At 32.3% G+C, this 11628-nt stretch overlaps 1 protein-coding gene across 2 annotated transcripts in view; it reads left to right on the top strand.

Moving 5' to 3' along the window:
• Positions 1 to 2583: 2583 nt before the first annotated feature.
• Positions 2584 to 11628, top strand: part of LOC106470948 (tribbles homolog 2-like) — a 14188-nt gene continuing 5143 nt past the window's right edge. The window contains exons 1-3 of one of the 2 annotated variants that reach the window (XM_013931527.2): positions 2584 to 2798; positions 4708 to 5213; positions 9441 to 9733. In XM_013931527.2, the coding sequence (XP_013786981.1) occupies positions 4950 to 5213; positions 9441 to 9733 (557 nt within the window). In that variant the 5' untranslated portion in view covers positions 2584 to 2798; positions 4708 to 4949. Of the gene's footprint in view, positions 2799 to 2990; positions 3422 to 4707; positions 5214 to 9440; positions 9734 to 11628 lie in introns of those variants that run through there. The other variant, XM_013931526.2, reaches the window with a different exon arrangement.

The raw sequence follows: 11628 nt of genomic DNA, 5'->3' as shown, positions 1-11628 counted from the left end.
TCTCTTAAAAATCCATTATTTCTTATACTTTAGTCAAATCTGTGGTAAGAATGTTACGTTTATAATTTATATGAAGTGTCTTATAATTTATTTGAAGTGTATGCACGGTTTTCTAATACACGAAACGTTTGCACAGTTCATAACGAAACTATAAAATATTCTATATTTCAACGTAACAAACACATAGAACGTCTTGAAAAAATTCATATTTTTGGAGAAGAATATTTTGACAAAAAAGAAAGATGTATAGTTTTTTCCTACCTGCTGTGTTCGTTCCGACGTCATTGAGGTTAATTGCACAGTTTACAAGAACGCTGATATTCTAATTAATATGCTGCTCTGGTATTTATTACTTCCTCTATCGTTGACAGCCTGGTGGCCGTAATTACGCAGTATTGCCCACCAAATTAATAATAATAATAATAATATATAAGTATTATCAAAAGCTTATGCAAAGGATGGAAGCTTTTTATAAACCTTTTACTGAGGTTTTTCAACAGATTGGAAGGTTCAAAGTTCGATTCTCTTGTATAAATCTGAATAGACCCCACATATTATATGAGCATGTTATAAAAGTGACAGTCAATATTCAGGTAACATTTTCCATGTTTGCAGAGGATGCTACAGACTGGTTTTCCTTCTTCTGGTCAGCAGTTCTAAATTAGAGACGTCTCTGATCTGGGGGCATTCCTGTTTAGCCTACAGGACGCATAAGGTACCATAAAAGGGTTGAAAATATCAAACACCTTTCACTTTACATGAAGGTAGGCCTCTAAGGTCATGTTTAAGCAGACTAAAGATAAAAACATCCATTAAGGCTCACCAGAGGGCTTTACAAGCATATGATTGATTGTCATTCCACTTTATTTAGTAATATTTCCCATGAAACAGTCGTGGCTCTTAAGGTGTAGCTGGAAGCTAGTGGACCTCATCAGCCTGTTTACCGTCTTGTTGAGGGTAATAAAGGATATAGCCAGTTTCATAACAATGTTTTTTGTGTGTGTGTGTGTGCCAAGGGAATCTGTTTCATTACCATATTCTTCACTTTTGAATTGAGGGATTTATTCCAGACTGACTTTAGGTGTGGTTTCAAATATCGTTGCTCTGCTGTACGAATTTTTTCACCTCTAGGAGGAACACTGAAGGCTTTCTTCTAAATGAAACGCCGTGTAGGTCGAAATCATTAAATAATTGCGCTGTGTGAAAGGCTTTGGGAATACTTTTTTAAATTTATCCAGTCACGAGTCTATCTGTTGAGGCACTGTGCTGTTGAATAATCAGGAATTTGCCATGAATCATATTAGGATTATACATGGGACTCGGGTCCGCGTCCTAAGGAGGCATAGAAAAAAAATCGAACTGTATTCTTTGTTTACATTCTTTACATGAACATCTTTATTTTATAGATTTCACAAAAAAATGTTTTTAATCGAGTTTTATATTCTAACTCAGTTTGGAAACAATCAATCTGCAGACATTAAAATATTATATTTATCGTTTTAAATTTTTTGTATTGTGATTAAATAGACTTGTATGATGTTATCATTTTATAACTTTTCTTTGCCCTTTTTTGGTGGAAAATTTAATTAAGACTTCCTATTCGGGAATGCATAGGCCTAGTGCGACGCATTTCTTTTTCTGATTAACCTTTTTTTCATTGTTTTTATATATCTAAACATATTTAATTTCGTGTGGGCGAGTTTTGTTATGAATTTGATTGTTTAAAGAGGTCGTATATTCAAAAGAGTATGGCACGACTCACACCTGTATCATTGTATTAGCACATTTAAATTGTTCATATAAAATGTAACTAACCTCCTGTACCCAATTAATTTGGCTAAAATTGTTTTTGTCGAATTCACGTATGTCATATTCCTGCTTATAAAAAACCAGTTCCTTATATCTTAAATGTGATAAGACAGACGTGGGACTTCGTTTAAATTTTTGTTAATTATGCGTTTAAATAATTACAATAATTGGCCTTGATGACAAATAAGATTGGAAACATTTATTGATTTCGATAACTAATGTTCATTCCATTCCCGAATACTTATATATTTCATTCTTCCTCTTTAACAATATTTCTAACATAATTTTCACTCTGATTTTAACTCGTATTTTGTCTTGTGAACATTCAAATAATAATTAATTTAACAAACATTCATTTAACTAATTAGCTTTACAATAGCAACTCGATCCTACAAAATACAAACACGTGTATTGTCGACTGCCATATAAGCACACCGCCTACACCTCCATTACCAGCCAGGTACCGCAATGTTTCTTTTTTTGTTGAAAACAGACTTCTAAATTTTTATTTTTATTCATTGAGTTTCGGAGTTACAATCACATTTTCAGTTCTATATATTTTTCATCACCAATGAGGAAAGAAGAAATAGTCTCAATTCAGAATCTAGATGAATAACGTCATTGCTTTGTGTGAGATACCGATAAGAGCTAAATTACTTAGCATGAATAAGATATAAGTAACCTATACAAATATGACGTAAAATGACGCACGAAAGAGCTTGAGCGCTATTGGTTTTTCATCTATTGCGTTCACCTAATATGGAATAAAGAGTTTTCGTTTTGCCACGCGAGCTTTGTCTAGTTTGACATGAGTTTTAACATCTTACAAAGTAAAGATATTTAAATAATCATTCATATTATCTTATTTTTATATCTTTCAAATATTATCTGGGTAACTTCAGCTTATTTCAGCCGGAGTTTTTATGATTTTGGATAACTAACCTGTGATACCCCAGAGCTAAGCCGTATAAATCTGAAAATACATCAACGTAAGTCAAATGATTATTTGTGTTTCCATTGTATCCACTTCCTTATATATGTATATATATATTGTAAAATAATCTTAAACTTGTGACAATAGTGAATGAATTATTATTATAAGTATTATAGTTCTTCCTGTGTTGTTAACGAGGCATAATTTTCCTGCACACGCCGACGTGACTAACAGTGTGTTAGTAGGCAGTAGTACTTTATTCTTGTTCCTGAACATTGTGGCCCGAAAGAAAGTAGTTCTCATTTTTTATCATGCAATATTGATACAAAGATAATACTGAGAGCATTGTTTTTGCATAAGAAGTAGTAAAAGCTTATTGATAAATTTATGAGGCAACAGTAAAGTAGGATTAAAATAACTGAGCATAAAAATAATATTTGACCCAAACAATATTATTGCGCTAAACGTGGTTAAAATCTTCATCCTCGCGTTTGTGGGATTGATCGCACAATGGTTGATCTGTGAGGAAGATTTTGTGATTTGGTGGAAACCACGATAGAGTAGTTCAACTTTCGTTTTTGTCCTGAGTTAGAAACTAACTTTTTACTTTTAGGGAAAGAGTGTGAAAGTATAAGTTTTACATGGTTGGTTTTTTCATCTGAGGAGCTTAAGTAAAGGGTAGGATATCTTGCATATGCATATATACTATATATATATATATATATATACACTTATACATAACGGAAATGTGGTAAAAAAACTAGTGTCTGTATAACAAAGTAGGCCTAAAACTTCGTAAAACGTCCTAACGCAACAAACAAAAGATCAGTTCTTTTCATTTTATCTGTATCACAGTTTTAAATTTAATTCTTTGTTCAACCATTTATTTATAACATATACTGTCTAAATACTAAAGAATTTAAGCATATTTGTCAGAAATAAAGTATGATTGCAACAGTAACGTTGGGAAGGTACAACAACCGATTTAATTTTTAACATATGATATATTCAAATTTAAAGTTTGAGTTAGACACTGCTGTTGATAGTGTTATAAGGTTTTAAGTGTACCGTGTTGTAAGTTAGAACCTTGAAATTGAGAAATCCAATTGTAAGATACGTTTGCTTCTTAAAGATCAGTATATTACAAATGTACTTTTTTTTAATTTTATGCTGTAGCTTACTAATAGTAATACCTTAAAATTGTTAGCTATGCTTTAATACTGATAATGATAGAGAAAGCTATCGAGCCTTAACTTATTTTTGTCCGGTAAAATAATTTCAAAATTTCTGAATAAAATAATTTAATAAATGTTGGAAAATCATAGACTCGGGAATAGTTTTAATTTAAACGTTAATATTCAAAACGTACAAAGAGTATGAAGTTAATGGTAAGTTGTGTTGTAAGTAACAAACAAGTTTGGTGGTATTAAACGTTGAATATTAATATTACTATAAGTACATTTAGATTGGTAATGCTGATGTTCAGATTTTTCGTTATTTTAATTGTATCTGAAGTAGGTCTTTAACTTATGAAATCGTAAGGTCAGAGGGAGTTTTGTTTCACTTTTCAGGTCAAAGTGTCGGATTTTCCGTGATACATCACTATCAGGTGTTAAAACTCAAAACCAGAACTATACGTGAAAGAACAAAGGCACGGTGGTATTCAAATTCGCGTTAGTTGGTTAGCATTAGTGTTTGTGCGCGTTAGCAAATACCGTAGTAATTAACCTAAGGGCTCTTTATATTTCTGGCTTAAGCTTTGTCATGCAATTTCGTAATCCAAGAGCGCCACCTTACATACAAAGTTTTATTTTTTTTTTTACATTTCCCAATATTTTTGGGATTGCATATGAAATGATAAATAGCAGGCACGTACGTACTTGTAGGTTGTTTTAACGTATTTGATTACCACAATTATTAAGACTTTCTGTGTTTCGACTTCATTTTATCTTTTATTTTTCCAGATTCTTAATAACCAGAATTTCAACATAAAAAGGTGACGGCTGTCTTCAACTTGGTTTCTCAGTACAGTATATTAGAAAACCTAAAAGTTTGTGTTTAAGCTACGGAAAGTTTACTTAGAAGCAAATATGGCAAACCGATTGTAAAAAAAAAAAAAAAAAAAAGACCATCATCAACGTGCTTCTGTGAATGAAAATTACGAGTCGGATTTTAAGGATTAGTTTCAAAAATTAATTTTTTCCACATGAATATAAATTCTCGCCTCCCACGTCTTAACCTTTACGATGCACGTCGAAAACAAATGCGAAGTTTTGAAAAAAACCCAGAAGGCGGGAGTGGAGGAAGTCTTAGCCCTAACCTCCAACCTCCTACTCCACCAATATGCCCAGACGCCACTGAACCTTTTACGACTAGTCGAATTGGCTCATATTTATTATTGGGGCAACAAGAAGGTTCTATGTTGTATCGCTGCATCCACGTACTAACTCAGGAAGAATTTGTCTGTAAGGTAAGTCAATTTTCTTTTCTTTTTTCATAAAGGTTCTCCGATTATTTTTACTTTTCTCAAGAGTAATTTGCAAGGACAGCCTTGAAAGATTTATTTTGTTAATATGTTGTAAAGTTATGTTGTTTTTGATCATGTGTGATATCAGGTCTTTCCTCTTTACATATTTTAGTTTAACGTTTTCTGTAAAGAGGAAGAATTTTCTACAATTTCGAAAAGGAGGGGGGAGGAGGATATGGTATAAATTTGAAAATTTAATGTTTTGCATCAGATGTTAAATTCTCTGCAACATTCGTGGCTGTATTTTTGTACGTTTTTTATGTATACTCATGTTTAATTCATGTTCAAAATAGATAAACATGCAAACTCATATTTAAGCGTAGTTCAAAACCAACAAATGAAAACAGCACGCAAGTAAGAAAGGGACTATGCTGCGTAAATTGTATAACGATTTGTATCCAAAATCAGAAACTTTCAATTTTCTTTTTAACCAAAGGTAAAATTGAAAAGAGAATGTGACGTAGAGGCCTAATAGTAATACATTTCTTGATTTGCCGTACACGTCATAATATTATTCATGTACCTAAATTAATTTATGTTACTGTATGGTGAATTAAAAAGCATTCAAAGCCCCGTAAAAATAATGATTTGTTTAGTTTGTTTTAGAATTTTCGCGCAAAGCTACGCAAGGGCTATTTGCGCGTAGACATCCTTAATTTCGAAGTTTAGTTTAAACTGGCATACCAAGAGTAAGGGGGCAGGTAACAAGTTAACAGATCCTACAGCCAACAACAAACAAACTTGAGCTGTTCTTGTCTGACCGAATAGTGGGACATTACTCTCACTATTGTAGCTCAACCACAACCTCAAAGGACGGAGCTTGTTTTTACGGCAACTGGACACGAATGAACCTCAGGATTTGTAGTTCGAAAGCACTATTTACTTGGTCATATGCGGCCCGATTTGTTTGGTTCTGGTTTCCTTATGTTACAACTTGTAATGTAGTAACTTCTTGTGTCAAGGACATTTTAAACAGTGTCTTGCCAGTGTACCACTAAATCTGGACAATTTTTGTTTTTCAACAAAGTTGAAAATATTCTGTTATCTTCCTTGTTTGTTTTTTTTTGCTTTATTTTTTAAGTTATTACCTTCGTAAGTTTAGTATAAAAAAACGTTTCTTCACAAAGGTGTTAGTTTTTGTTTTGTTATTCAGTTTTAAAACTTACTCTTGTGGTGCACATGTAAATTAATTGTTGGCTTATTTAGATAACAAACATCTCTTAAGGGTTTTCCAAAAAAATCGCATGATGGCCGTTTATGACAGTCGTGACATTGGTGGCCTGTACTGTTCATCAGAAAGACAGTATGTGTGATTTATGAATGGGGAAAGAACCGTGCGTGACAGTCGGCTATTTATATTATGTCACAGCTACAAGTATAATGCATTTGTTGATTTGGTGTGTATACCCGTAAAGTACAATAAACGCGGTATTTATTCGTGTATTACAATTAGTGAAGCAATTAATAATTTTGTTTTTCTTTGCACTCGTGAACATGTTCACGGAAATATATCTACAAATGGAAGAATAAGTCAAGGGTTTTACTGTCACGGAGATCCAGATTTTATGTGTCAGTTTTTGTTTTTATTAGTAACTGTTTTGTGTAAATTTTATTCTGTTAATAAAAATGTTCAAAGTGAGTTATTGAATATTAAAAAGAAGTGACTAGGAAAGAAAATCATCTCATCCCTTGTACTGATTTTTGGATGTTTAGGTAATAGAGAAGAAAGCTATCTTTCTGTGCGTTATTTACACCAAGACAAACACCGACAAAATATCGAGTTTTTAGTACATATAAAGTTAAAAGTAAAGGGAATTTCAACAGCATTCACCAGCTGGTATTTCTTGCGATCAAAGTTGTAATATTAACAACCTTCAGGCTTGTTTAAATTTCTCAAACTTCATAACATGATAGATGATCCCAGGAATGATATAGGCAGGGTTATAATGAATAATATCCACAAGTTTTGTGCGTGCTTCTGATACTACAGTGATAATGTTCCGTTGGATATTTATTGACAGGTTATGGAAAAAATGGTCTAGAAATCATATCGGGTTTTGACGACACACACTAGAATTTTACTTATTATTATTATTATATATCATAACGTACACAGTAAGTGCACATATTATAACATACGCACAACAGGGGACTGGTTTTGGTCCAATATAGACTAGCCTATCTTTTCCAAACCTTCAGTTTGTGTCCTCCCGTCCTATAGTCTTCAGAATAAAGCACAAAAAAATGGAAGCTTTTTACTTTACCGATTCTCCACATAATCTTGTAAATTTAGGTAAGATCACCCTTCACTATTCTATTCGTAAGAGAAAATAAAAATATCTTAACCATTCCTATAAAATAACCCATTCTCGGACATCCTAGTAGCCCTCCTCAGAATTTTTTCCCAATAAGTCAATTTTCTTTCTTAAACAAAAAGGCCTAACTGTATGCAGAATTTCAAGTGAGGCCTAACCAGAATTTGTGTAAAGAGAAATTATTTCTCTTGTTGTTTTTTTTATATTTATAAGTGTACTCCAAAATTCTATTAGTGTTACTACCAGCAACTGAGCACTGCTTCAATGGCCTGGATGACTCGTCCTTCAAGATAATTTTCTTCATTCATGTGGTTTCCTGTCTATATTAAACATATGATTCAAATTATAATCCATATGCTCTTACTGTAATTAAAGGTCATTTTTAAAATATTTGTACAGCTTTCCAATTTAATTTATCTAAGTCACAGTGTACTATATCAACATCCTCAATACAGCTACAAACACACAAGAATAAGTTTTAACAATATTGTAATTACGCTGCCATCAATATCATTATCGTAAATAAACTTCAGTTTAAACAATGAGAAACATACATTTACCATTTCAAAGTATTTAAATGAATATAAAACATGAGTGTGCGTAGTGTTTGATGCACGATTTGTCTAGAAAAAACTCGGTTATTGAAAGACGCCTACTAATGTAAGATAGATAGATTAATTTTGAGAGAGTTATTTGCCAAAATGCGGAAAGAAGCCCAAATATTGGCATGTTTTGAATGTTTGTTTTTGATGTGTAGTCCTTTACTCACTACTTCACCAAAAAATATTGGTACTATTTGAAACGTTTAAATCATTATTTGATAAAAGAAGCACTCTCATGTTCCAAATAATCATAGCTGTTCGATTATTAATTCTGGAGAAATTTTCCACCCTAAATGATGCTTATTTGGATCTGTACGATTATTTTATTTCGGTTATCTTTAGCGAAAAACACAGAATTCAGTTTCATACTGTGATCTCGACCTGTACAATAATTAAATTTGATGTCTGAATTTTTCCACCCTGCACTATAATTAAATTCCTGATATTTTTCCACGACAGTATGGTGTTGTTCAATAGGGTGTATTGAACAATTGATTTACGATGGTATTATTGTTAATCGCACAGTATCTTCTGTTTGCCCAGCGCTTGGATGAAATTTTTAGTTAACAGTAAATTGTACGTGTATAATTCAGAAGTCGAGAAAAAATTTAAAGCTTTTAAAGTTTTTGTGTAACTATTTGAAATACAACGTTTGATATTAGGGATCGTTCAAAACTTCTCATTTTCAAGAGCGTACAAAATATAAGCATTTTCCTGACCTCACACCCCTATGAAACTGTACAGATAAAATAGTGAAGTTCTTAAAAAATATATATTATCGAACATTAGTCGCTATAAATAGACACTTAGGAACAGGAAAGAAATGTTTGAAGTACACAAGATTTGCTGAAGTTGCTGCTGGTGAAATAGCTTTGCAAGCTATTTATTGATATCAAATAACGCCCTTTTGACATTTTGTTAAAGCGCAGGCGGGGCCTTACTGCATTCTCCAGCGTATATTTTCGTACGCTGGTGAGAACTGTATACGACCTGTTTAGTTTTTAATTGCATTCGGATGAAAGATGAAATAAAAGGTTTATTTTTATCACAGATTTTAATTGTAGTTATTCATGGTTCCACTGTTAAGTTTTTTTTTTTAGTTTGGTCTTTCTCGTAGGCCTACATCAATTAATGTGTGCACGTATGTGTTTCAAAATGACGTTTTCTTTCAAGTTTTATTTTTTAGAATACGAGTAAATACAATGGAGCTTTAAATTTAGTGGTTACCTAACGGTTCGTTCTTTCCATTGCAGATTGTGGCCAAGGACTCGTATGAAAGAACTCTTGCTGGTTACCTCCGGTTAGATGGACAGCCGCAGGTTAACAGAGTTGAAGAAGTGTTAGTTGGTACAAGTCGAGCGTACATTTTTTTTCCACGCTCGTACGAAGACTTGCATTCTTACGTACGTTCCAAACGTCGTCTCAAAGAACAAGTGGCAGTCCCCCTTTTTCGGCAAGTAGTTCAAGCGGTCCAGGCCTGTCACGATGCTGGAGTAGTTCTTCGAGATCTGAAACTTCGAAAATTCGTCTTTAAAGACCCCGAGAGGTAGTATAAATTGATTTTTTATAATTAATATAATATTTGTTTTCCTGGATTTTGTATTTCAAACATGTAAAAAATGTTAATTATTTTGCTCGCATTTTTCTTTTAGAATATTATTAGTCTAATGTACAAGAAAAAATAAATATGAGATAGTGAATTAGGGGCCAAATAAACGATTTTAAATAAGATAATACAACATAGCTATTAATCCAGATTGCTTCTTGTCATGGGAAAAACTTTATAAGCCCGCAGACGTAAAGCCGAGCTACCAAGGGCACGAATATGAAATAGTTCATGCTATTATATTTAATATGCGTGTGTTTGTAGATAGTAAATGTATGGGGAAAAAAGTAATTACGAAATTCACCTTATAGTTTGTTTTCTATTTGTTTATATGAAGAATGTATATATAATTTAAACTAGGTTGATAAAATAAAAATGTGTTCATCAAACAAAATAATATCCAAGCTTCTTATTCGTCCTTCACTGAATGGAAAGGCGGTTTTTCGATTGGTGGACATTTGGCCAATTATACGCTGCCAACATTTTCTGGCTGTTGGCACGCTGTTTTGTGAATGAATAAGATAATTCATACTTCTGTTATCTTAGTGGTTTCCTTTACTGAAAGTAGCCTCACAATCTTGATATTAAAAGATAAATTTTGCTAAAATTTAATGTGCATGTACACTTTTGTTGATAGTGTTCGCTAACAAGCTTTTTTTTAATAGGTTTAAAATATTAATAAAACGCTCTAATGAACCAAGACTTGTTAGGATTAATGGCTTTATTTTTTTAATATTCAATCTCTACGCTTATATTAATTGGATTTAGTAAATTATATGATATTGACACTGCAAATTAGGTTCCCATTGTTGTTTTTTTGTTCCTTTATAGTATACCTCGTATTAATGTGTTTCGCAAATCTGTATCGTATACTCTAACGATGTGTAGTTCAGAAGTTTACAAATAATACAGTATCTCGAAACGGCTAACGTTTCATTAAACTTCTATCATTATCTCAAATTGTTTTCGTCACGATCATTAGTGCGCTACTTGCTAGGGTAGTATTCATGTTGTTAGGGAAACAAGTAACTTCAAAACATCAAACACACGAAACCTTATAACCCGAACGCTTTCGTATTTTGGCACTATGGTAATATGACCCCATAAAATCAGTTATCAAAATTTTATTACTTGTTTATCTTGAGCTACTTAAATATATATATATATATATATATATATATATATAAATAAACAAATGTGTTTTTGGACATAATAATTAAGAACAGTTTTAGTAGATATTTTTTTTCAAGAACATGACCTAATTTGAACTGGATACACAATCTGGTACGCCAGTATAAGGGATTGTTTGATATATAATATTTTGTTTTTTTTACTCTTTTGACACCTAGTCATACAAGAACATGAAGATAACTTGAAAAACTGTAATTGTAATGCAGAGTTTATTACTGTGAAAGGTCATATCCTTGTTTTATTTTCTCAGTCTGTTCAAGTCCTAAAAAATCTGCGGCTGAGAAGAATAGTCTCTTGCTTATTTTTGCGGGTTTCAGTACCCGGATGGTGATTGCTATACGGTAGCTATACTGAGGAATTACTGCTAAAATATTAGTGGCAGCTTTTGTTGGATTTATAATTTTTCGATTCGTACAAAATTCGCTGCAAAAAAAACATACAAAAATCCTTCTTTATCCAGTCCCTTTTTAATTTAGTTGTACAAAAGTTAAATAAATTGGATAAATAAATTAAGAATCTCCTTTTTCCAGAACCATCTGGAAATGTATGCACCTGGAAAAAAGTTAAGCACCCCCGTGTTTTTTTCAAGTGATTCAGATTCGACGTTCTTGTGACTGATTATAAATTACCATTCAATCTAAACG

Source organism: Limulus polyphemus, unplaced genomic scaffold (assembly GCF_000517525.1).
Source record: "Limulus polyphemus unplaced genomic scaffold, Limulus_polyphemus-2.1.2 Scaffold4314, whole genome shotgun sequence".
Taxonomy (NCBI): Eukaryota; Metazoa; Arthropoda; class Merostomata; order Xiphosura; family Limulidae; genus Limulus; species Limulus polyphemus.
The sequence above is the reverse complement of the archived record's forward strand: the minus strand, read 5'-3'. Positions and strand labels throughout refer to the sequence as shown.